Source organism: Triturus cristatus, chromosome 8, assembly GCF_964204655.1.
Source record: "Triturus cristatus chromosome 8, aTriCri1.1, whole genome shotgun sequence".
Lineage (NCBI taxonomy): Eukaryota > Metazoa > Chordata > Amphibia > Caudata > Salamandridae > Triturus > Triturus cristatus.
The window spans coordinates 447,373,970-447,401,817 of NC_140591.1; the positions used below are offsets into that span (position 1 = coordinate 447,373,970).

General features: G+C 46.6%; 1 protein-coding gene across 1 annotated transcript in view; it reads right to left on the bottom strand.

The window, feature by feature from the left end:
* SUCLA2 (succinate-CoA ligase ADP-forming subunit beta) overlaps nt 1-27,848 on the bottom strand; it is a 318,851-nt gene that overhangs the window by 112,067 nt on the left and 178,936 nt on the right. The window contains exons 5-6 of the mRNA XM_085621852.1: nt 15,675-15,803; nt 368-506 (exon numbers count right to left, since the gene is read on the bottom strand). Coding sequence (XP_085477978.1) covers nt 368-506; nt 15,675-15,803 — 268 coding nt within the window. The remainder of the gene's footprint in view (nt 1-367; nt 507-15,674; nt 15,804-27,848) is intronic.

Below are 27,848 nucleotides of genomic sequence, written 5' to 3' on the forward strand. Positions count from 1 at the left end.
CACAACTGTACATCATGCCAAAGCGATGAGTGATTGACAGGAAAAACTCAAAACAAAGACACGAGCACTACTGCGATTACGCTTCAAACTCGGCTTGGTGCCCACTTAACAGCTATTTCCTTTAAACAGCAAAACAATGCAAACAGCCCCTGAATAAATAATTACATATACAATATAATTAGTATGCAGGCACAATCTCCCCCTCCCCCCTTCACCACACAGCTGGAGCGCATTAACTTAATTTGTGATGCTGGCTGCATAACATTACACGGTGCTTCCTGTACCAATTGTGACACAGCCATCCTTGCACCAATAGAACACAAGCTTGCAATTCAAGTTCAGCAGCAGCTGCTTTTGTGGACCTTACCGATCCCTGAGGAATCTTCCACCATTGGGTTGATTTCCACCATGGTGGCGTCATACTTCATGAAGAGGTTATAGATCTTCATCATACTCTCAGCCGCTTCGTCCACTATGGAAGGCTCGAATCCCATTTTCTGTGCCAGCTGGAAGGCAAAACAGCCCAACATGAAAACTTTATTGTTTATTATCACTAAGAGAATATTTGCTTGAGCAGTGCACTGACATTTCACAATGCTTGAGCAGCGTCCGATACTATGCTTACCACAGAAACATACCGGGAAAAGATAAGTTCATATAACAGTACATCCTTTCAAAAATGTATTACTATAAAAGGACCTATTTATACATTTTATTCATCATCAACTTTTGCTCGCAGAGTCTTCCAGAACAAAGATGGAGCCTGTCAAGAACCAGGTATGTGAAAACTAGCGTGATACAGACAACCACCAGTTATAGAGACAACTCGCCAGTCGGGACAGGAGATTGAAGGAGTAGGCCTGATTGTAGCGGGTAGAGGCTGGATCCAAACCGTTCATTACTTACAAATTAGAAATTGCGGCTGCCTCATCGGGGTTTGTAGCGTTACAACAAACAAATGATGGACGGAATGCTGACAATGCAGACATTCTCCCCCAGTCAAGAGATCTGGGTTAAATCCATCGTTCTTTTGCCCACTACGCCACCCCAGTTTAGACATGGCCATATGCAAATCAGTCTTGACCCTGTGCCTCATGGGAACAGTCCAGCCCGAACTGCCAAGCCATGTCTTCCCTGGACCGGAATCAAGCATCCTAGGACCGGTTTCTGGCTATCAGCCGTCATCAGCCAGGATAGCTTGACTCCAGTGGCGTAGTAAGCACGGGTTCCACGTCTGGGAATACCCATCCCACTTAGGGCGAAAAGCGTTACAACAAACAAATGATGGACGGAATGCTGACAATGCAGACATTCTCCCCCAGTCAAGAGATCTGGGTTAAATCCATCGTTCTTTTGCCCACTACGCCACCCCAGTTTAGACGTGGCCATATGCAAATCAGTCTTGACCCTGTGCCTCATGGGAACAGTCCAGTCCGAACTGCCAAGCCATGTCTTCCCTGGACCGGAATCAAGCATCCTAGGACCGGTTTCTGGCTATCAGCCGTCATCAGCCAGGATAGCTTGACTCCAGTGGCGTAGTGAGCACGGGTCCCACGTCTGGGAATACCCATCCCACTTAGGGTGAAAAGCGTTACAACAAACAAATGATGGACGGAATGCTGACAATGCAGACATTCTCCCCCAGTCAAGAGATCTGGGTTAAATCCATCGTTCTTTTGCCCACTACGCCACCCCAGTTTAGACATGGCCATATGCAAATCAGTCTTGACCCTGTGCCTCATGGGAACAGTCCCAGACGTGGGACCCGTGCTCACTACGCCACTGGAGTCAAGCTATCCTGGCTGATGACGGCTGATAGCCAGAAACCGGTCCTAGGATGCTTGATTCCGGTCCAGGGAAGACATGGCTTGGCAGTTCGGGCTGGACTGTTCCCATGAGGCACAGGGTCAAGACTGATTTGCATATGGCCATGTCTGAACTGGGGTGGCGTAGTGGGCAAAAGAACGATGGATTTAACCCAGATCTCTTGACTGGGGGAGAATGTCTGCATTGTCAGCATTTCGTCCATCATTTGTTAGTTGCAACGCTCATCGGGGTTTGTAGGCATGAAAGGGCATTTTTGGTTGGGCAGATGTCAGCTAAAAACTAGTGATAAAGATCAGACTGCTGAAGCAATGGTTTCTTACCTGTAATCCTAAATCTCCTTCAGGGGAATCGCTATTGAATTCATGAGCATTGAATAGTCCCACCCCCGTGAGGCAATCCTGGCACACTACTTTCAAAGTTGCATTGTGTGTAACATCTTCTTCGGAAACGCCAAGACGCAAATGTGACACAAATGAAACATTTAGAAGTCCAAGAAGGCTATGATGCCAAATCCAATAATTTACTTTAAAAACTGGAAAAAATATATGTTAAGTCCTGAAATGACACTAGAAAGTAAGAAAAGTGACATTTTAAAACTTCCTTCACAAACCCTTTGAATTTTCTTTTAAAGTGGTAAGACAGGGCAATGTAGCATTGTAGACTGTAGATATGCTAGAGTGAAACAAGCATTTGCAATGCCATCGGTCTCGCCTTTGGGACCTTATATGCATTTAGCTATGCAGCACTTAGCCTGGGTGCTGAAACATCTACTGTTCTTTAACATGGCACAATCCGGGAAATTGGGCCACTTTAAGGAGTGCCTAATTGTGATCCCAATACAATCCTGTTGTTAGCCCACTCAGAAAACTGTGGTGAGTGAATGCACCTTATTCAGAAATGTCTGCGTATCCTGCAGGACACAAATTCCAATCCCAATAAGACAGCTCAATGGGGAATGCATATGGGGAATGCATATGATACATACCAACTACAGATTCTAGGCAGAAGAACAGACCTGTAGGTTAACGCACTTACTACAGAGATCTGTGTGTTAATTGTTTCTCACACTTATCTTTTCTAGTATGATAGCTCTAACCTTGCAATGCAACATTCTTTGACCCGCGATTAAAACGTGTTTGAATGTAAACAATGTTTATCTAAGACATCAACTATGTTTCTCAACTAAGTGTGTAGTTAGATCAATTATTTAATTTGCAGTTACTTATAGGAGAAAATACAACAAAATATTTACACAGTACTGTTTAGTCAGGCTTCTGGCTGGTGTTTGTTGTATGATTTAACATAGCAAATTTTGTCAGGGCCTGGCTCGTGCACTGGCTCTAAGACCCGAAACTTGGCTGTCTCTGTTAATTTGTTGCCGTGTCCACCTCTACTCTAAATGAAGCTAAAATAAAAATGGCATTTCTGAATCAGTAATGCAGAGAATCCCAAGTTTTTCGAACCATGCTGTGTTTTAGGAAGAATCATCGTACGCGATTTCTAGATCATGTCAATTTTTGTCCATTATCAATGGCATTATAAGATGCCTTTCAGACCAACTATGAAAACCGAAACGGGGAAAAATAAACCATTTGCTAGAGATGCAACGCTCCTCCTACACTGCCCTGTGACTGCCGCCCCTTCAGAAAGGACATCAACTTATTGGCTGATTCAAGTCCATATTTTAAAATAAAGTAATATGATTGGCTTAAGAGCCTTAGCCTCCTGATCCTTGTGCCTTGCCTGCGACCTTGACTTTATTTTCCCTAGAGTTAGCTCTGCAGAGCTTGTACTGACGAACTTCCCGAGCCCCCCCATTAAAACTATCCAAGATGCCGACGCGTGCAACTTCACAACCAATAGCTGCCCCCAATAGCTTGCCAAGTTTCACATGGTTCTCCCTTAACTCACTGCGCTGCCAACATATGGGATGTGACATGCTCGTAAAACCTCTACAGAACAGTGTCCTTTCCTTTAAAACCCTTGTACCTGGGTCCCAACCCCGGGCACTCACCGATTTTTGAAGCTCCCCCACTGGGTTTGGGGTTGTGGTACAGCGCCTACACGGCCTGGTATACCAATGCAAGTTTTGTTTGGCCTCCATGGCAGCGGTTCAGGCATACACTGGGCTAGACAGCTCTTCATACGCGGCTCCTTCTTAGGCGCACGCCTCCTCCCATACCCCGCTTTGTCATCCGTTGAAGGCTCTCACTGTTGCTATCCCCAGGCGCGAGGATCTCTCCGCTAATGAAATTAGCAACCTAGTAAAAGCCCTATTCTGCATCACACTGAACCCACTGGTGGGGTTTCTAGGTTTCCGGACACTGCTAGGGGGGTCTCTCCATCATCCAGTGCCACGTAGAGTCATTCTGCGTCCGTGTTTCACTTTAAATTCCAGGGGGAAGAACAATCCCACAACTAGATGACTGAGTAACTCCAGTTGGGCAGCATACTCAAACACACGTATAATCAAGCTGCCTAGGCCTGCCCCACACCAACAACCTCAGGGGAGTAACAGTTTTCATAAGTGAATACTTCAAAGAGTGAGCCTGTGCTGCTAGCTGCCCCCGCAACTCCTTGTACTTTGTCCTAGTCACTGTTACTTACTCTTTGATCATTTCTACAGGCTGTTGCAGTCTGCTGGAAACAGGCAGAAATAATGGCTCCAAAATTCTGCAGTAACTGCCCAGGACCTATTTAGAATTAAACGTGTAATGCTTTTTATGAATGCCTTTAAATACAATCTAAAACAAATCTCCAGCTTTCAGAAAGCCCATCTCCTACCCCCAAAAATACTGAGAAAATACAATTTACCACAGATGAGAGTTTAGTGCAACATTCCCAACGCCCTCACAATGGTCAACGACCGAACACCCTACTGCCCAGTCACATATTTGCAGTTTCTTGACCTCTACCCCTTTCGTAACTCTTGGTCAAATCTGCCTCCGTTCCCCGGAGTACCACGCAACTTTACGGTTTTAAAGCATCCCCTCGTTCTTCAGTCACTCAAGTCCACGCAAACTCTGAGTCCTGGTTATGTAGTGGTGGGAAGTTTTCACACTTCGCCACACAAACTCAGCGGCCGTCCAAAAACTGTAGATATGTAGGATATAAAACAACCTCTGACATGGGTGAGTCACAGCAGACCCTTTACTTACAGCCAGTGCTTTAAAAATGGGCCAGTACTTTTTTTTTATTTTGAGAGAGAGTGTACCTGCACTTCTCAAGAGAAACGCAATACTTTTAATTGGAGAGAACAGACACTTCTCAGAAACGAGCACGTACTGTGGTATAGAGTACCTGCACTTCTATTTTTCCATTTGAAGTACTGCGGCAAGCTCAAACTAGCCCCTCCTTACAGCCCTTAACATAATCCCCACTTACAGGACTCTGACTCAGCACACCAAAAACCATGGACGGAAACTTCCACTGCTAATGCCTCCACCCCCCCCCCCCACCCCCCCCCTCCTCCAGCTCCTTTTGCCGACGGAGACCCTGCTTGCGGCGCTGGATCCAGGCTCGGTTCCCTTACAGGCGGTGGCGGAGTTGGTGGCAGCGGTGGGGTCCATGTACTGGAAAGCCATGATTAGATCGGAACTCACTAGAGCATAGCAAATTCGGGTGAGCTGATCTCTGTTGTGTTTCTGTCTCCGAGACGCCTACCCCTCCTTAGCTCTCTCCTCCTCTCCGATTCTGACCTCTCTCTCCTAGTCCCATGCAGCAGACACATCACTTCCCCTCCTTGCCCTATCGACAGGAAGTACGGGTAGGAGTGCGGGTGAGACGCCGCTAGGAAGCCGACAAGTGACAGGAAGTTAAACTGGTAGCCATCTTTGAACACCTTATAAGACAATAAGGTGAGGAAAAAAGGTTCATCTTTTGTTTAAACTATGTTTTTCCATCAATGCCCAGCGATGTTCTATCAGACTACTGGAGCGTTCCTTGCGCACTTTTCCAACCGGAAATAAAGTTGAAGTATTCCTGATTCAGAGAGGTCGGGCGGCATCTGGTTAATCGTTTGTTTAAATTATGGTTTTCTATCAATGCCCAGCGATGTTCTATCAGACTACTGGAGTGTTCCTTGGACAATTTTTCGATCAGAAATAAATGAAGTGATTTTCTGCAATGCGTGCGGGTGACTAGCATGAGGGGGAGGGGGTGGGGGGGGGTAGAGGGTGGGGGGGATGGGGGTAGAGAGTGGAGGGGTCGGCGAGAAGGCATTGGACTGCGTGAGAGTGGGGAGGGGAGAAAAGTAGTCTGTGCAGTGAAGGGGCCAGTAGCCATGGAAGGACACAAATGACGACATGCTCGTCATAAGGCGGGACTAACAAGGCTAGAACCAATGGGAAGGCAGCATTTAGGACCTAAGCCTATCAAAAAGATGGGCGGAGAGTGGGCGGAGCTTCCATGAAGCTTCCCTGCTATAGTGTATACTGCATGCCTCGCAAAGCGAACAACGCCTGCGCTGCAACGCTTGGCGAGACCTAAAAAAAAAAAAGAGATCCCCAATAAACAACAAACCCCCAAAAAAATGCATTTATAGCAGTAAAGGAGCCAATAGCCATAGGCGTGCCCAACAGGTAAAAACGAGGGACATAAAACACGCTTACCCAATAGCAAGTAGGACATTTTGAAAGGCGCACTCAAAAACAAATAGGAAAACGGAGGCTGGGACTCCCCCACTAAAGCATATACTGCATGTCTCAACGAGACAGCGCATGCACTGCCTAGGCGAGACCTAAAGATCACTGCGCCTTAAGGATTCCCAACACCCCCCCATGTTCTATCATGCCTTGTGTATAGCGGTTATCACAGCTCTTTTGACACACTAAAACATAGATTGGACTTTATCTCTTCAATCGGGGAAGTTGCTTATGGATTTCAAAGAAGGAAATCTAGGATTACAAGGGACGAAACCGTTCCTTCTCCTTCAGGGGAAATTCATTGATAATCATTAGCACTGAACAGAAAGGCTAGTTCATCTCTGTAAATGGTGACCGGAGAGAAAAAAGAACAGACCCATAAGCCTAAGTAGAGAGATTTCTCAAGGAGGCTAGCCCTACTTGGTCAACTGCACTAGAATTTTAATCAAGACAGTGTCTCGTAAAGGTACTGACAGACTTATAGGCTGCTGCTTTGACATCTCAGAAAATTGAATCATTCTCAATAAAGCAGCAGTAACAGCTTTACCTTTGACTGAATTAGCCTTAAAGTGTTGTTAGCTTTTTAATAGCACAAGTTAATGCAAGAAACTATCCATTCAGACAGATTGTTTCGATGTGGTAAACCATGTCCACAAAGGACCATAGTTAAGAAATACCAGTTTGGACTTTAAATCTTTGGTCTTAAACATATAAAACTTTAACCCTTCCCAGGTCAAGTCTGTGGGGAGACCCCTCTGCCGGAAAAGTGAAATTCTTAAAAATCTTTTGGTAAAGTAAGGATTTGATTAACCTGAAAATCCACAAACACCTTAGGGAGGAACAGGAGGCGAGTTCTCATAACTATCCTATTACTATGAAATATCCCAAAAAGTCCATGGACGCATAGACTTCAGAGGCGCTGGAGGGGCCAGATTCCACCACGGATTTATCCACATATGCTGGGGTTACACTGATCTGGGTGCAGGCGGAACTTCCTCTGCAGGTGGTGTACCTGAAGATAGACCCCAACGGCTGTCTTGTTCATCTGGAGGTGGTCCTGGATGGATCCCCACTAATGATAAGCAGCATTTATACCCCCAATTCAGACCAACCACAATTTCTACACCGCTTCTCTTTTAGCTGCCTGGACCCACCTGCCCTGGTTATTGGAGGGAGATTTGAACTGCTTCCTGGATCCCGTCTTGGACCGTTCACATCCACCCCTCCCCAACACCCAAACCATCCCCAACACCTGGAGTTTAGCAGCCTGGCTTTACCAATGCTCCTTGCGAGCTATATGGCGACATCACCCAGGTCTCCACCTCTACTCATACTACTCCCCAGTGCACAGCGATTATACTCATCTACACTGGCTAGTTGGTTCTCAGTTCCTAGAATACCTGTGCAGAGAACTACCTGATAATAGCCCCATTGATAGCAGAGGTCCGTTGGGGAAGGCTAAATTTTAGCCTTCCCCACATAGCACTTGCAACCTTTAAGTCCTGAGGACCCCACTTTCTGAGATACAGTCTCGGACAGTACATCGATTACTCTGATCATAACAGGGCTCAGCCTCTTCACCCTCCGTTGAGTGCGTGCCTTCAAAGTGGTGGTCAGGGGCTTATACTCCGTGGCAGTTTTGGGGTCCGGAAGACCAGCTCCAAGACTGCACTAAGTAAGAATATTTAAACAGGGAGCGTGACGCAGCCGAGGACCCTACCTTACGTACCACGCTTATACAGCTTCAGGAGTTGGAGACACAACCCCTGGAACACCAACACTGTCTGGACAAGACAGAATGCACGGCAGGCACGCATGCCGAAGGCGACAAATCTGACCATCTTAGCACGGTTGGTTAAGAGGGATTCTCACCTCCCACCGACTGTTCCGGTACGCAGACCCTCGGGTACCCTTCTTCATGCCCAAAATGAGATTCATAGTGGCTTTACAGCCTACTACTCTGTACTCTACGCCCCCATTGAGGACCTCCCAGAGGCATCAATACAGGACTATCTGGCGGTGATTTCCCTCCCCCACCGCACACTAGAAGAGCGGGGAGTCCTATGATGACCCAATTATGAAGCAAAAGATTTGTGCTGCAATCGTGGGCCTGGCAACAGGGAAGACCCCTGGGACGGATGGCCTCCCCTTGGGATTTTATAAAACTTTTACAGCCACCCTCACCCCCAAGTTGTCCAGACTTGAACACAGTCGCTAGGGAGGGCTGTGTTCTGGCCCCCCTACGCGGAGCGTCCCTTGTATCTTTGCTGAAACCTGAGAAGGACCAAGCTGATCCGACCTCATACCAGGCAATAGCCATCCTAAACATGGACTGCAGGATCATCAGCAAGGTCCTGGCTGACTGCCACCCCCGAATTCTCCCTCGCCTAATTCATAAGGACCAGAACAGGTTTCTCCCTAGCAGAAATTCCTCACTTAATCTCTGCCACGTGTACAGAGTCATGGAGGAAGCATTGCGTTCCTAGCCCGGTGCGACCACTTTGGTGCTGGACCTCTATAAGGTCTTTGACACACAGCACTGGGATTTCCCTTTCGAGGTACTGGAAAGGCCTCACCAGTCTAATCCTCCTACTCCACAGAGCCCCACTTTTCGGGTACATTATGGCAAACAACTGTCGCGAGTCCGTGCCGGCGGACTGCTCCCTGTCCCCTCTGGAGACTAGGGCCTGGCAAAAGGGCAGGGAATGGGGGAATTCCCTTCCTGGATGCTATCCACCCCATCTTGCTGTACGCCGATGATGCCCTTTTCTATCTTACTGCTGATTGCTCCCTGATTGCCCCGCTCTTAGGTGATATCTCACGCCTCCGGGTCAGCTGGCACAAATCGTGCATGTTTCCCCGGTCTCCGGCATTGCCCCAATGCACTTTGACCTTAGGGAAAGCCCAGTCCATTGGGTACACACTACTTTTCGCTACCACATTGCTACTGGACACTAACCTGACGGCAGCGGTGACAGCCCTCCATTCCTAGGTGATATTCTGCTGATCTCTCATGCTGCATGTGGGTAAGATGGTAATGCTTCCCAGTCTCATTTTCTACTTCTCCAAACTCCTGATCACCCTTCCCTCAAACGTTCTTTCAGGGGCTGTCCACCCTATTGGGGGATCTTATATGACATAATTCACATAGCACTGTTGATGCTTCATTTCCCACGATCAGGGCGGCCACGATGCTCCCAATTTAGAATACTATTTCCTAGTAGCCCAGTTCCAGTGGTCCAAGTGTTGGCAGATGGGCAGGTACCCCCTCCCCCCTCCAGCCGCCGGTCTGAACTATAAGCTCTGAGACAGCCCTTCTGTGACTAGGTCCTTCACTGCCAGGGGGGGGGGGGGGAGGGGGGAGAGGGAGAGGTGGGAGGGGGCACAGGAGAGATCAATTCATGGGGGACCTGTGCTCTAGGCATAATCTTCCAACCTAAAACTTGTAAGACACTGACTCGCTTCTTAGATATGGCCCTTCCTCTGGCCTAGCACTCCATTATAATGAAGTGAAAGCTTCCACTACCCCCCACTGTTGCAGCCTGAGAACCCACCTTCATCCATGGGCGGGCGCAGAGACCGCTGCCCTCTGCCAAGAGGAGGCCTGTGCCATTGACTGATTGCCCATGCTTGAGAATACCTACTGTCCAAAGTGACTGGCCCACCTGCTTCTTCGGCATCATCACAGTTAGCGAGCTAGCAGCCTTGTACTATCGTTTAGCACACATCATGACTCGGCGGTCCCACACTCGTTCCCCCTGCCCCCGCTTTGCTCTATCCTCAGCCCCACGCTATGCATCATGCAAGACGATGGAGGCGGGTGGGGGCACCTTGGATATATGTAATGGGGCGCAATTGGACTCACAGTAATCCCTGTATCGTTTTTGTGTTAAAAAAAAATTTTAAGAAGAAAATGTTCATGGATGCATACAGCTTGCATCTTGCCAACTCCATATGCAGATGTTATTACAACAAAGAAGCAGCTTTCCATTAAAGGAGTTTTAAAGAAGCTTTGTGAATATGCCCTAAGAGAGGGCTCATAAGATGTGAAAGAACAAAGTTCAAATCCCAAGGAGGAGAAGACATCTGAATTGGGAGAAAATCTTTTTTGATGCTCTCCAGGAAATGCCATTTTCTGTATGCAATGATTGCAGTCAGTTGGACTTTAGTAGAGGAAAATGAAAATTTTGCCTTGGCCAAATGAAGAAGCACAGTTTCTCCTTCGCAAGTGGTAAGGTCAGAATTGTTCTGAGCACAACAGTTGCAGACCCTCTCATACTTAAAGGAATAGTAATCCCTTGAATATGGTCTTCCAGCTTCCTTTAACACACCCATGACCTACTGAGAAAGATTCAGGTGGCCATATTGTTTAAGTCAGGAGTCAGGCTGCCAAGTTCAAGGTTGAAGGTTTGGGGTGTGGTATCTGGCCTACAAATGTGCAGAAGGTCCAGGCTGCATGGCAGCTTCCTGAATGGTCAATTTGATAGAAGGAGAAGGTCCCTGAACCACAACTGACAAGGCAACATTGGTGCAGTATGAATTATTGTTTTCTTCGAGAAAGTCGGCTTGTTAATTAAGACTGATAACAGAGGAATGGGAGGAAAGGTATAGAAAAATATATCTGACCAGTTGATCTATATGGCATTCCCCACTGTGGTTAGTTGGTAAAACCTCAAGACAAAGTATGGGCATATTGTTGTGGACGTTTCATATTCATGCGCATATTTAGAACTACAAAAAATCAGTACACCAGTGAACCTAGAAGAGACGATATGTGCCTTGCTGATGGATGGGCTGTTTTCTTTACATTGGGCCATTGCATAATGATAGATATTAGTCTCTCTTCCGAAGGAAACACCTTTGTGTCTGCTGTGCCCAAAACTGCTCCCAGATGGAGTAGCGACTGCACTCATATGGAAATCAATTTTTTTTGTGATTGGTGTGCTGACCCAATCAGTTGAGAGAAGCAAAGGCAATCCGGTATTGGTGGCACACTTGCTGATATGTTGACGCTTTGATCAGCCAAGCTTCTTAGAAGGGATAGACTAAGATATTCTACTTCCTGACATATGCTACAACGACCAACATACATTTTGAAAAGATCCTGGATGCAGACTTTAGAGCACAAAGAAGGATCTTGAATTGGTAAGGGTCGCTTCCCACTGTGAATCTCAAGTATTTTTTATGTTGTTTGGCTATTGGCATAACCATCTTAAAGGTCTACGGAACATGGCCAATCTAATTACCCTGATGGAGTTAGGAGTAACTGCGATGCAGTGCAAACATCCAGGATTTTTCATTGCAAATCCACTTGTTCGACATCTTGATATAGAATGTGTCTGAAATTATTCTTTGGTCATTTTTCCTCCACATAAAGTAGAAGGAATTCAGCAGGGACCTTCTCCATAGCCTGTTTTCGCATGAGAATTAAGACTTCTGGCAGATTTTTCTGCTGATATTAAGGTGTTGACTTATTTGGTGAAAATACAGGTGGAGAGTAACTAAACCTGAGAAAGCATCAATTTTGCACAACATTCAGAACCAGTTTGTGGCTGGTTATGGATTTCCACTCTTCCAAGTAAACCAAAATGCATCCCTTACTGGAGTGGGTAAAGAAAGAGGGGGAGGTGGGAACTCAATGTTTGACACCAGCAGTGTGTTTAGTTGCTAGGGCAGATTGCAGGGGCAGAGTCTGGACTCCCCCCTTTGCCTCCGGACTGACGTCTCTTATATTGCCTTATATTACTGTCGACCTTGGGGCCACTGAGGGGTGTGAACACTCTGAGGGTAAGGGCATCAATCAGACAGTGTGAAAGTGTTTCCTATATCCCTACTTCTTTGCTAACCTAACTGCTCACAGTGTCCAATTCAGTTTTCATTGGAGACATTTCGTCATCAGCAGAAGACCCAAACACTGTGTTCCCTGAAATTGGAAGGTCCAAGATCCTGTGCCTGAGGTTTGAGACCTATGAATCTCAGCCAGGAAGAACACCACAGAGCCAAGCCATGACAGTATCCGTGAGCTGCAAAAAGTGATGTATCCTCCGCAGATTAGGGAAGTTTCTCCCTATAGATGATGTAGAATAGGAAGTCCTTGAAGAACATCAGAATGTGGAATCCAGTATGCCTCGTGAGTGCCCTCACATTTTTACCGATATGAGAGGCAATAACATCTCAATCTAGACCTTCGACAAGGTCTTAAATGATGAGACCTGGAATGCTTGTGGACAGTCCCACAGGGACAGTTGTGGATCTTGAGGAATCCTAGGTAGAGGCCTAGGTGGAAACAGCACCTAAGGAACAAGCAGTGGTGGAAGAGGCATCAAAGGTCAATGAGTAGAGTCTGATTCCGGAGGATGTCTGCACGCCTTCATCTTCCTAGGCCACTCCACAGTCTTCTACACAGCAACATATGAATGCCTCAACATCAATTATCCTCTCTTAACCCCCCAGGATTCAAGAGTCTCACTTCCTCTTCAACGTCAACCCAGCCCTCAATAAATTGCATGTAGGGACCGTAACTCTTGGATGTTAAATTCGCTGATGTCAAACGGGGCCGTCACTCCTCACCATGTCTTCTCCAATTGGATCTCCCCCCTGCGAGAGTCCTCAAAGAGTGAGACAGGAGCACTGGTAGAGGCAGCAGCGCCCCCTCAGATCTTCCTCCATAAAACGATATCTGCTGCTTTGACCTTTCTTCCTGGCTATAAAGGTGAATCTCTCAAAGAGCGCCAGGAGAGGTAGCTGCAGTAATGACATCTTCTGGAGTTTTGAGATTCTAGCAGGCATAAGACACAGTCCTGGAAAGTGGAGGGGGGTTCTGTTTTGGCAATATATCTTGGCCAAGTCACAAAAGTAGATGGCATATTCCAGAAAAAAATACATTCTTTATGTCAGGGAAAAAAAAGAAAAATACTCTCAATCCTTAAGGATGTAGAGTGAACTATTTTTCAGAAGGTTATGAAAGGGTTTGTATGGGACTTATAACAGAGCTCAGTGCTCCAAGATCCTGTCACAAGGAACCAGAAAAAAAGATCCAAGATATCTATCATCAACAGGGCATGATGGGACACTGAATCCATAAAGACATGCCACACAGCTATATTGCACTGTCATTCCCTTTCATTTACTTTAAAAGAAAATATAAGGGGTTGGTGAAGGAAGTTCACTCCAGCAACTCCAAGGAACTCTTCAGCGTCATCCAGGAATTCACCAAACCCCCCCAGCGAAACCACGGACATCACCCCCTTCCAGGACTTCTGCAACAAGCTCGGCTCATACTTCCATCTGAAAATCAAGGGCCTCTGCAACAACTTCAACGACCAGGCACCTGACTCTGACAGACAGCCCACCATCTCCTGCTGGACCCCAGTCAACACCGAAGACACCGCATCGACCATGAAAGGCACCCACTCAGGAGCTCCCACGGACCACTGCCCCCCGCACATCTTCCACAGAGCCGCAGCCATCGCTCTAGAACTACGACGCACCATCAACGCCACCTTCGAAACTTGCATCTTTCCCTACGACTGGAAATGCGCAGACGTCGGACCCCTACTAAAGAAGCCCACAGCAGATTCCACGGACCTCAAGAACTACCGACCCATCTCCCTCCTCCCCTTCGCGGCCAGTCACCGAGAAGACTGCCAACGTCCAACTTACAAAATTCATCGAAGAAAACTCCATCCTCGACCCCTCTCAATCCAGATTGCGCAGCAACCACAGCACTGAGCCCGCTCTACTCACCGCCACAGACGACATCCGCACCCTCCTCGACCAAGGACACACCGCAGCCCGGATCCTACTCGACCTATCTGCAGCCTTCGACACCATCTCCCACCACATACTCACCACCAGACTCCATGACGCTGGCATACAGGGAACCGCCCTGGACTGGCTCCGCTCCTTTCTCACTGGCAGAACCCAAAGAATCAGACTGCCACCCTTCCTCTCCGAACTCATGGAAATCAACTGCAGAGTACCCCAAGGATTGTCGCTCAGCCCCACGCTCCTTAAAATCTCCATGGCCCGCATCGCCACCACCATCAGACAGCACGGACTCAGCATATGATCCTACGCTGACGACACCCAGCTCATCCTCTCCCCCACCAAGGACCCCATCACCACCAGACTCAACTTCCACAAAGGAATAAAGGACGTCGCATCCTGGATGAGCAGCAGCTGCCTGAAGCTCAACTCAGAGAAGACAGAGGTCCTCGTCCTAGGACCCTCCCCCTCTGCATAGGAGAACACCTGAGGACCCACCACCCTTGGCACAGACCACGCCCGAAACCTCGGCATCATACTCTACTCCTCCCTCTCCATAGCACGACCGGTCAACGCCATCGCCTGCAGCAGCTTCAACACCCTCCACATCCTCCGAAAGACCTTCAAATGGACTGGACTACCAAAACGCCATCTACGCCAGGATCAACAGGTTTCTGCTCTGCAAACTCCAGACCATACAGAACACCACAGCCAGACTCGTCCTCGGCATCCCTCGACACGAACACATCACCCAATATCTGCGTCACTTCCACTGGCTCCGCGTTGAGAAGAGAGTAACTTTCAAGATACTCACCCACGCCTACAAATGCCTCCACAACACCGGACCCCAATATCTCAACAACAGAATCTCCTTCCATGTACCCAAGAGAAACCTTCGATCAGCCGACCTCGCCGAACCCCAGCGCATCCGCAGAGCAAGAACAGGTGGCATAATCTTCTCCTACATCACAGTCAGGACCTGGAAGGAGCTACCGATCGACATCAGACGCACCCCCACCCTGCACATCTTCAGGAAGACCCTCAAGACCTGGCTCTTCAACTTCCTAAGATTAGGGGGAAAAGCAGCAGACATTAAAAAAACATACAAGGAATCGCTTAAGGATGCCCACTTCTGTCATCAAAAGATCATATGTGGTGGCGGAAAGTAGTGTCCTTGCTCTAAGATTGGGGAATGGGATTGCCTGTACATAGTATAAAAACCATTAAGGGCTTTTGTGAGAAGATGTTCGCATACATTCATATGCAGGCAGTATTACCTCATGCAACCTGTCGAATTAAGGTGTTTTCATGAAACAGGCACGGGAGGTATAGTAGGGATTAGGTATGGATCAGTGGAGACTGGGTTTTGGGTAAAATGTACGCAAGATTTAATGGAGAATTATGCTTGGCTAGTTGGAGCAAAATGTGATAACGTACCCGAAGTGCCTGCTCCTTTTTGATGCCTTCAACAATGTCAATGGGCTCCTTAACTATGGCTTCAGGATTCTCTGCTGCAACATCTTCAATATTTACACCACCCTGGGAGCTGCCTATGAGTACAGGTCCCTGGAACAAGAAAATAAGATGTTCAAAATTTAAGATGCGCTGTAGTGATTTAATCAACAAGTAAAGATAAATTTTTCAATCAAATCCAGATTCTAAATTGTTCATAAAATCATCAGAATTATAAATATTTAAAAAACTAACGTTGTACCTCAAAAGTATATCAAGGATCATAATTTCACACACTTTCTTAAATTAAAACCCAATAGGTTTTATTGAGTCACTCTCCCATTCTCCTCATTGGTGGAGCTTGAATTAAAAAAATAGTAAGCAGCAACACATATATCCACTAAATCCAAGAAAACAAATAAATTGAAAGCAGTCTATGTCTTCTGAAGGTCACAGCTACAAATATGAGCTTCATATATCTACTTCTAGTTTTGTAATACTAAGGTGCAAATTACCAAAAACGTGCATAACAGGTTAACTTGGTTTTCATACATTGGCAAAATGGATACATTCATGTGGAGCAAGCCCCCCCTTCAAGAAAGCTAGGAATGCACTGCATTTCACTGTTCTAGGCCATCACAATATTTGACCGCAAGATAAGCTTCATCAGAGTTTTAAAAGGTAAGTCGATGTTCTAGCACAACTTTTAAGTACCATAAACCTCTTATCAGTTTTAACAATAGTAAAAAAAGATTCTTAAACACACTCAGGCGGCCTAACTTACTAAAGGTTATAAAAACATAAACCAATTAGGGCATTTTCTATGTGTGATCCAAGGCGCACCCATATCCTAAAGGCTGGTTTCGGGTAGGGTTTTTCAAGCAGACACATTCAGTAACAGCAGCATACCTGCCAACTTGAAGAACAATCTCACAATGTGAGGAGGGGGCGGGGCCTCGCACCGAGAAGTACCTCGAAGGCAATTTTGGACCCTGCCGCAAAAAAATCAAAATAAAAGGTTGCTGAGGCTGGTGCCAATGTCCTGATGTCCTGGGGTGTTTTCACACCCCTTAATAGACAGCCGCATTTCAAAGCCTCTTGAAAACGAGCTGGAAAACCACTATTTACAGTGGTTTTCAGCTCGTTTTCCCTGCCACAGTGTGATCGGCTCCTCGCCGGGTGACCAGGTGATGGGAGCAGATATCGTGTGTCACACTGTGGCACTGTGTGAGTTGGCAGGTATGCAACAGGACAAAATTAAAACATTTGGTGACGTAAGGGAGATAACATATCAGATAGGAGCATAGCTCAATGTGATCAGGACACCTCAAGAGTGTCCTAGTAAACGTCTTCTCCTCTAATTGGAGCAGGCCGACATGCCGGCTTGTCAGTTTAAGACGGTTTTAGCTCTAGAAATCCTAAGATTGGGATCCCTCCACACAGTTGGTCAAGCATAAAGACTGATTTAGTAGCTAGTAACAACAGTAGGTCACCATCAAGTCGGCATTCGAGATCCAATCCCCTACCAGATACATAAGTCAACACACTGAAGGCCACTAGAATTAACCACATATCCTTAGTGTTGAGGTTTTGCAGAGACTGGACATTATGTTAAACTCGGAAATGTTAGATGACCAGTCCAGGGCGGAACTGTCTTTCTTACTTGTAAGGAATCCTGCTATTATTGTTGCAGGTAGCCCTCTAGAGTGCAAACTGAAAGGAAACCAGACCAACAAGCACCCCAGAACCACTCGTTCAGAGAGCTGAAAAAAACTGTACATTTGCCTTAAACCCCAACCCTTATCAATGCCATAAAGTCATGATGCATATGGTTTAAAAGATTTAGCACTGGATCATCACCATCCATACCTATATATAGATATTTATATTTTTGAAGGCAGAGTTTAAACCCATTAAGAGAGATGGTAGGCCCAAAAAAGGCCAAGTTAACAGTGCAAGTTCCCAAAACAATAGGTTTATAGATATCAAGTTAACTGTTTTAGGCACTGCTTACTCAGCCACTGCCTTGGAGTGAACTCATAATGGATAGGGGTGGGGTAACACCTTTTCTCTTGCCTATATATGAAGATGTTACTCTGTAGTCTTCTCTATCAATTTAAATGTGGAGTCTTATACTGACAGTGTTATTTGTACTGTATTTTTACTGGCAAGTCCTTTGTAGAGTGGTATACCATAAACCCAAGGCCTGAAAATTAAATGCTACTAGTGAACTTGCACCACTTATTGTGCCACCCACTTAAGTAGCACTTTAAAGCAAGTCCAATGCTTGCCACTGCAGCCTGAATGCAGTTTAAACTGCCATGTTGACTTGGCAATTAAACAACCTTGCCAAGCCTTAGGCTCCCCTTTTATTACATATAAGTCACCCCTAAGGTAGGCTCCAGCTAGCCAATAGGGCATGGTGCCGTGTACTTAAAAGGCTGGCAGGACATGTACATTTAAGTTTTACATGTCCTGGTAGTGAAAAACTCCTAAACTCGTTTTTCACTACTGTCATGCCTACCCCTCCCATAGGATAACATTGGGGATTCCTTATTACATGTGATAAGCTGTAATTTCCGAATGGGAACAAGATGCTACATCATGTTTGGTATCTATCAGATAATGATGAATCCTCTTGAATGGTAAAGTCGGTTTTTCAATAGAATTTGGAAAATGCCACTTTTAGAAAGTTAAAGACACACAGTTGATGGACAGAATGCAGACCCAATCAAAACATTCACCCCCAGTCAAGAGATCTGGGTTAAATCCATCATTCTTTTGCTCACCATGCCACCCCAGTTTAGACCTGGCCATATGCAAATCAGTCTTGACCCTGTGCCTCATGGGAACAGTCCAGCCCGAACTGCCATCGGTTTCACCCCTCTTCAGCCAGGATAGCTTGAATCAAGTGGCACGGTGAGCCCGGGACCAACGTCTGGGCATACCCGGCGCACTTAGGGTGAGAAAGCAAGGTGGCATTTTCCTGCCCTTAAAGCCTGCAGCCTGTACTGGGTCACATGCCTGGGTACAGCTGACAAACTTTGTGAATTTATCCCAGACCGTAAAGAAATAGAGGGATTAGGTGTGGCGCAATGGGCCATCTGCTGGCAGGATGGGGGGCATATCTGAGCACAGCCACATTTGCAAATGAAGAGGGTGTACTCTGCCTTCACACAAAGGGTCTAACAACCTCACATTGTGTCACATTGTCACTGCAGCCAGCTTGGAGCAAGGGCAGGGGTTGTCAGGAACTTTCATGTAGTGTAAAGTACCTTTCTAGAAGCCACAAGACGGGCACCAGGGTATAAAAATAGGATCTTTAGACCTACTCTTCAGTTCACTCCTGGACCTGCGTATGGACTCTGAGGACTGCCAGCTGCGGTTACCTGCTGCGCACTCGGCAAGCCTGATTTGCTGTCTGGAGTCTACCATCAACCATCAGATGCCAGCCCTGCTGTAGAGCCCTGCAACTTTACTCAAACCCAGAACTACCAGTGACTCCAATGGTTAGTTTGCTAGCCTCCAGTTCAGAGCCACAGGAACACAAAAGGCTCCCACCATCTTGAACCGGCACCTGGACCCAGCCCGAGGGAGTCCTGAACCACCCCCCCCCCCCCCCCCCCCCCAAGAGGTTTCCCACGACGCCTGAACCCTTGGTTGTGGTGCTAAAGGTGCCCAGATGGCAAAATTGCTCTGAGAACAAGGAGGTGACTGGGCGCAACCTACTTACCTTGCCACCGAAGGTGCATCGCTGGTTGGATTGACTTTGCGGCTTCTCCCAGTATATCCTTCTCTACAGCAGCAAATACTGGTCAGCGGTCCTTCGCCAAGGGGGACCCGGCATCATGGAACTGTCTTCGGCTACAGCCCTCTGCCTCGTCCTAATGGAGATTTTCGACTTCCATTTCGGAGACTAAGGGCCTAATTACAAGTTAGGCGGTCCATCTGACCGCCAAAACTCGTGGTGGCAGTCTGGGACCGCTGCACCAGCGGTCCTACCGGTCCCTGGCAGTGGCACGGTGGTCTGAGGCCGCAATAAACTTGGCAGTGTCGCTGCGGCACCGCCAAGCATATTACGAGTTTCCTCACCGCCAGCAGTCTCCTGGCGGTGCTCACATCATGAAAATGATGGTGGGGAGGAAACTAAGGGGGCCTGCAGGGCCCCTGTTATCACAGGGCCTGGGGATACATGCAGGGGGGCACATGGTGTGCTCCACTGTGTGCATGCACCCCAGTCGCCTCCTCACCCTGGTCCTCCCAGAGAGTTCGGAAAGAGGGGTGGGAAGCTGGCCTACGCTGCCGAGCACAGCTTCACCTGCTGGGCTGCGTGGATTTCTCGGTGGGAGCGCCCCGCTCCCGGATGCCATTGACTCGCCCCTCACTCACCGGGTCACCACGATCTCACAGGTCTCTACGTGATTCACGCTGTCTCACTGAAGTGTTCCTTGGCAGCTTTTGCAAGTTACCCCCGGCATAAGGGTCCCACTCCACTCCTGCGTGCCACAGGACCTCCAAGCCAAAGCCCTCCAACAGCGCAGGAGGGCTCCCTACTGCAAACGCCAGGCAGGACAGGGCAGAGGTCCGTAGTAAGCCTCAAGGGTCAGATGCCCCCCCCACCCCCCCAACTCCGATCTGTCAGGATTAATATATGGGTTGGAGCGGAGCGATGCAGCTACACGTCCGCCACTTTTGGCTGCTAAGCCACGCCCACTAGGATATTGTATGTGTATACAGTTTTTCTTGTTTCTGGATCTATAATGGTGCCTCCTGGCACTGATGTGTCGCATATTTCATTCGATATCGCCTATTGATTGTTGAAACTGAGCCTTGATGTACACAGGCTTTTGTTATTAACAAAATCAAAAATATTAACAAAAAAAAAAAATTCTTAACAGGGCAAGTCTCCCAAAACCAATGAACCAACTCCGTCCATACCCATAGTTAGGCAAAGGACGGAGATGGCAAAGGACGGAGATGGCAAAGTAAGAGTTTCATGCTCCTACCCATGCAGAAGCCTGCCTTAAAGATACTTAAAATGCAATGTGCGTCCAAAAATTCTGTGATCTAAGTGTATACAATGTTCAAGAGTTTGCTGAGAAATGTACCAATAATCGAAGGATCAAGTTTAGCCTTTTCCAGGAGAGGCTTAACTACAGTTGTTTTCCCAACTAAGAGGGACTAGTCCTTTTTCTAACCCGGTATTAAAGATATGCAAAAATAAATGGCTAGTAAAATCTTTTCATACAGCTGGCCGGACAGATACGATAAGGAGAGCCAGAAGCGCACATTTACTTTGTTTTTGCAGAAAGTTGCTGATCAGTGACTGGTTGCACTTGGATGAATTGAAAGATCAGAAAAATTGGTTTAGAAGTGGTTGTTAAATAATTAGGCTGAGGCATATCATTTTTATCAATCCGTCACCTAAGTTTGTATATTTTGTTCTAAACAAAAAGCTGCAAAGGTTTCACAAACTCTTGAAATGGCTTCCTGGTTGGAAAGCACAATACAATACAGGTGAATAAAGTTAATTAAAAATCCCAATAAGTTTTTGGAGAGATTAGAGGTTTTATTATCTGATCAGAATAATATGACCTCTTTGCGGTTCTGGTCTCTAGTTGGAAGTTAATCCAATGCAAAATTTCTGTCTGGAGGGTGAGATCGTAATCTCTCAGCCACGTGCACTCGGATTATAACACCTCATGTGCAATTTAATTTCCTGTACATTCTCAGTACACCAATGTCGATGGAGTTTTAGTTTTACTATACGATTCAGGAGTAGGATTTTTAGGTCGACAATCTCAGTTAGAGATGCATTTAGAGCACTTAATAATTCGGCCAGAGCAGTACATGCCAACCCTTAATATTATGGTCAAAATTACAGGCAACCATGTTGACAACGGATTGATGTAGGCATAGTTCCATATTTTGATCTACACATGCTTCAGTTGCGTGTTTAGTTTTTAAGTGTTCGGGGACTGACATTTTGAGTAAAATAGCCACATGGCCATTCTAGATTAATGGAATGTGCTCCTTTGGGTATATAAAGTGCTGAAATAGTTTAGCTTCCTTGTGCTAGCTAGCGCCGAAATATTTAAAAGGCAGTTTCCTAATATCACGCAGAAGCTTTTAATTCACTTTCCATCATAAAGAACATGGAATGTCTCAATGAGGGAGACGAACTAATCTCACAATCTACCTCTGCTCTCCCTTTAGATTTTCGTGAAACCACCTTAACACAATGCCTAAGCATTCAGGGATTTATCATAAAGGGTTGACATCTTCAGACATTTTTCAAACTTTGCTTCCTATGGTCTACCTAGAAGCAAACAGGAATAGCACGTGGTGTGAACTGATTAGAGAAAGCCAGGATGAACGCCCTGATCTCCTAGAGTGGCAGAGGAGCATCAAAATGTGGGAACAGACTACTAGAAGGAAGGAATTTGCCCTAGAGGGTCGATGTAGAAGTGCCGAACAGGTTACTTACCTTGGGTAACGCTTTTTCTGATAGAGACTAGCTAACCTCAGATTACTCTCCTAAGAATATTCCACAGGCGTCAAATTGGATCTGGAAAATCTAGAGCAGTACCTCTGCACACCTGAGGGTGGAGAAATTCGGCTCCTCGTGGGCTGCTTCAGAAGTGACACTGGCCTGCCTATAGAGGCGCCACCCCAGGGTGCTGACATCAGTTTCATGACTATTTCCGCACCAACTATAATGGAGCTGTAAAAGCCAATGCATAGTAATGGCCAGTGTGCAGTCTCTAATGGGATTCTTCGGGTTAAGAACCTAGTTTGCAAAGTGGAGAGGATAAAAGGGTCAGTGAGGAATCTGCAGTTAGAGTCTCCACCAGAAAATGCATTACCAAAAGTAGGTAACTTGTTCTTCTGAGAGACTTCTAACTGCAGATTCCTCGCCTTGTAATAGACACCACAGCAATACCTCCCTGGAGGCACATATCCAGGGAAGGTCCACTGCGAGCTAACACAGCAGTGATGGCTTTGGCCCTGGAGGAGTGAGCCACCAATCCCTCAGGGGGTTGCTTCTTCACCAATGCATAGCAGATCTTTATGTAGGTTATACATCAAGAGATGGTCCATTTCTGCACAGCCATGTTCTTCTTCACCGTCGTGAACCCAATAAAAGCTGATCATATACCCAGTGGTGTTTGGTACTTTGGTACGATCAATGTAGAAGGAGAAGGCTCTCTTAGGATCCAAACGATGGAGTCTCTCCTCCCTGGAAGGATGAGACAGAGCCTACAAAGCAAGCAGGCAGTGATCCTCGAGCAGATATGGAAGGGAGTGACCACCTTCAGAAGGCAAGAGAAATGTGTCCGTAGGACTAGCCTGTCTGGGAAGAAATTGGTGTATGAAGTATGGATCAACAGAACCTGGACCTCACTGGCCCTCCTATCAGATATACTGGCCACTATAAAAACAGTTTTAATGGTCAAGAACCGCACAGGGCAGCTATGAGGGGCTTAACAGGGGAACATATCAGGTAGATGAGAACCAAATTGGTGTCCCATTGAGGCATAACAAAATGGTAGATTGAAACGTGCTGCGGGCCTTAAAAAAAAATTAGTTACAAGAGGTGACTTAAACAGGGAGGGTTGATCCAACAGCCTCAGAAAAGCAGAGAGAGTTGACAAGTAACCTTTAACAGTGCCCAAGGCAAAGCCTTGCTGGGCTCAAGAAAGAGCAACCAAACCCTCGGACAGAAGTTCAGAACTGAGATCCACCTGGTGTGGTTGACACCAAGCCACAAACTTATCTCAAAGGCAGGTGTACACAGTCTCAGTAGAAGGACGCATAGCTTTCAGGATAACCTCAGACTTCAGGAGGTAGATCAGAGACGTGGCTGTCGCTGCTCAATCTTCATGCATGAAGCTGGAGTGTGTGCACTTTCAGGTACAGAACCTTGTCCTGTTGCTGCGACTGGAGGTCCTCCTGAATGGGCAGCCTAATAAGTGGAGATGCTCAGGAGTTCTGAATGCGAAACGCTCTGAGCCTAATATAGAACCACTAGGATGACTTGGGCCAGTCAATCCTGATCTTCTTCAGAACTCAGGGCAGTAGTTGTATCGTCAGGATGGCATACAGGAGTCCCAAGCCACACTTCAGAAGAAATGGGCCTGTGTGTGAGCCACATTGGAAACTCTAGTGCACACAAGTACAGAAATTGTGCATTCTCTGGTGGTGAAGAGATCGAGTTAGGGCACTTCCCACTCTTGGAAGAGATCCTACAACAACACCGGATGCAGATGCCATTCATAATCCACTAGGCATCAACAGCTGAGTTTGTCCACCCTTGCATTCAAAGAGCCCACCAGGTGCTGCAAGATATCCTGGCGCTCTAGGTACATTCAGAGGCGTAGAGCCTCTTGGCACAGGGTCCACAACCCCACCCGCCCTGTTTGTTGCAATACCACATGGCGGTGGTGTTGTCTGTGAACAACTGAACCAGCCTCCCCTTGATGGATAAATGAAGGATTTCAATGCCAAGCTGTTGGAAATGGCCCTTTGTGCAGGGTCACCCACTAACTTTTTGCCTTCCTCCTACATTTTTTGTTGAATTCGTTTTTGCTGGCCTTAGAATTTACCACTGCTAACTAGTGCTAAAGTGCATGTGCGCTCCACTTAAAACATTGGCATATCCCCAATTGGCATTTTTAATTTACTAATAAGTTCCTAGTAAAGTGCACTACATGTACACAGATCCAGTAAATTAAATGCTGCTAGTGGGCCTGCAGCACTTCTAATGCCACCCACTTAAGTAGCCCTTTAACCATGGCTCAGGCCTGCAACCGCATAGCCTGAATGTGCAGTTTTAAACTGCGATTTCGACCTGGCAAAATAAACCTTTTGCAGGACCTCAAACTACTATTAAATGCATATAATACACCCCTAGGGTAGGTCCTGGACCGCCAAAAAGGCAGGTTATAGTGTATTTAAAAAGCAGGACATGTACTTTTATGTTTCACATGTCCTGGTAGTGAAAAACTCTTAAGTGTTTTGCACTACTGCGAGGCCTACATCTCCCATAGGCTAACATTAGGTTCACTGTATTACTTTTTAAAAGTGTAATTCTTAAATGGGAAGATTAACTGGATCAAGTTTGGTGTCTCTAGAATCACAATTTAAAATGCTACCTTTTGGTGAAGTCAGATTTTAAATTTCAATTCTGGAATTGCCGCTTTTCGAAGATTGGAATTTTCTTGCTTTAACCATTTGGTGCCTGTAGCCCGGTTCTGATTACATGACTGGGTGTAGGTGGCAGTTGCGCTTTGACACAGTATACACACAAGGGTCCCTGTGGAGCAAATATTAAGGGGAAAACCAGGGTTTCCGGTATCTTCCGAGCAGGAATCGAATGGCTGAATTTTGACTATAGAGGGAGCTGCTCCCCGATTACCCCTCTTGAGTATAACGAAGGAGGACTAACCACCGTACTGCTACATATTACAGACCGTTCGGACATATACAAAGTCCAACTCTGAGACATACTCTGTTGCCGTTTGGAATATTGATTTCTGGAGACGAGTGAGCGCACCGCCACTAGTGTTATCTACAACCACAATTGCTAACATTGGGATTGCATGGATACTTTCTGACAGAGTTTTTCTATGTTATATACCGGAGGCCCTCATCGCGGGAACGGTGCACTGAGAATTTCATCTGACAGGATTCTATAAAAATAGACGTCGAGCCTCAGACACGTGATATTTTAAAGCGGCGAACGTTAGGGAGATAGTGTAAAGGACTTAAGTTATTACTTGGAAAGTCTACATTCTTCCAGCATTTATGCCTACAAAAGATGGTTGGAATTTACTGACGGCGACTCAAATTACTGTAGAAATGTTGTGCCGAAGGTGTTAAATGTATCAGGCATTCTGAATATTGAAATTATTATACCACATCAGCGCCCTGATGAAGGATAGTACATGGGATTTCCGAAACGCGCGTTGGCGCATTTGGGTTGTCTATATTGTTCATGATGTTCGTAAGTGTTATGTACTGTCTTTGTTAAACTGTGATTTTTTGAATTTATGTTTTTTCGTTTTTGCCCTTATTGTTGTTTTGTGGAGACATGTACCTTTATTAAGCAGATTTCTCCCTCCTTACTTGGGGCTCCTGCGCATCAAATGTATCTTTAAGTCATATAGAATTGATTGTATATGTATTTATCGAAAAATAATTGAAGAAAATGAATAAGTATATGTTTACCATTTTGATAATAAAAACAAAATCTTTTATATCAAGAAATGTTTGTTACTATCTTTGTGGGACAGTTTTGATTAACAAATTTATGATGTGAATATATTATAAGGGGTTTAATTAATGTTGTATATTTGGCAGTTGCGCTTTGTGCATTACTCATAGGCAGCCACACATAATGGGAGCTTAGGTGTGTCTCAATGGGCCATCTCTGGCAGGATGGGAGGGAGTAGCTGGGCACAGCCTCACTTTCAACTGAATAGGTTGTCTTGTCTACACAGAAAGGGCTGCATACCCCTGTAGTGAGTCTGGAGCCAAGGCAGGAAGGGAGGACCTATTTGCACTTAAAAAGTCATGTCTTTGAAATCTCCCCACATTCAAAGTCACCACTGGGTAGAAGTACTGTACCTCAGACACCACCAATTCATTACAGTTCTGGATATGTGGATATTCTGCCAGGAAGAAAGACTGCTGTGCTGCTGAAAGACTACCACTCTACTGGACTCCTGCTTTGCTGACTTGTTGGCCTCCTGCCCTTCTGCCTGGGTGAGACGGACTGGACCTGTATCACTTGCCCCCAGAGTGACTCCAAGGGCTAGTTGGCTGGCCTCCTAATCTGAAGCTTCAGGGACATTACAGGCTTCCAACTCCTGCACCTAGACTCTGCCATCTGTGAGTCCACCCTGCCAAGTGGTGTCGCCCCAGTCCTGGACCCTTGAAAGTGGGCCCAAGGTGCTTCTCAGTGAACTGACGCATCTTCTATGCTGAGCGGCACATCCCTGAGCAGAACCAATGCATTGCCACTGCTGCGTGGAATGGAACCATTGCAAAAGACTTGCATCGCAACCACCTCCCGAATTTTGAGACAGACGCACCACCTTTGGAACTGCCGCTGCCCGACACGTTCCTGGCGCAAGCTCCTCGCCTCTCTCGCCAACGATGAAATTCTGCATCGCAGCTTCACTGCTCATCAGAACAGATGTATTACCTCGGCTGCGCCATGCATTCTCAACATCGGAATTCGCAGAGCAAGCCCCATCGACAGGATCGTTGACGAAACAGAACCTTGCACTGTAGGCTCGCCACATCTTAAAACCAATGCATCGCCTCTGCTACATGACGCATCTTTGAGGTGAATCGACTTACAACTCCAAAATCAGGATTTAGGGTACTTTGTTCAGCAGGCCTAACTGCCCCCAAATAAGCCGTAGCCATTAAAAGCATTTCAATCCATGATGACTGGACATTCCTAGAGAGCCCAGCGCACCATAACCAGGCATGAAGACGCACTGCCACCGTAGAAGTCATGGCACTATCCAAGTAGACTGTAGTGTTTGTTCAGACTACACAAAATGGCAAACTTTACCGCATCTCTGCTGTTTACCAATGTTAGACTGAGGTTGTCATGGCCCTCCTCCGGAAGCACAGGAAGTAACTGCGTAAAAAGTCCTACTCAATAAATGGAAATATTGCAGTGTTCATCGACCGCAAGGCAAGGCTGGTGGAAGAGAATATGTGATTATCAAAGGTATCCAGCCTGTTGGATTCCCTATCCAGTGGAGTGGTAAGTAATGCACTAGGGATGACCTTTGCAGTGGAGGCCTACACCACCAGGGTCTCGGGGGAGGGGTGTTTGGAGAGGAAGTCTGGGTCTACTGTGGTGGGATGATGCAAACTGTGAATCATTCGATGTCAAGGAGGCCCTACGCAAAGCTTGGCCGAGGCTCCCAGGAGGATGTCAGGGAAGGCTCCATTTAGGTGAAACAAGGGCTCGGGGAGCCTGCCACAGATTGGAGCACATCTGTCAAAAAATTAGTCTTGACCTCAACAGCAGGCCGCTGGACCTCCACCACCCTGCACATCATGGTGGGGAAGGATGCACCTTCCTCCAAAACCTGGCCCAGAGGGGAAAGCATGCCAGAGTCCGGGAAGTGTCCA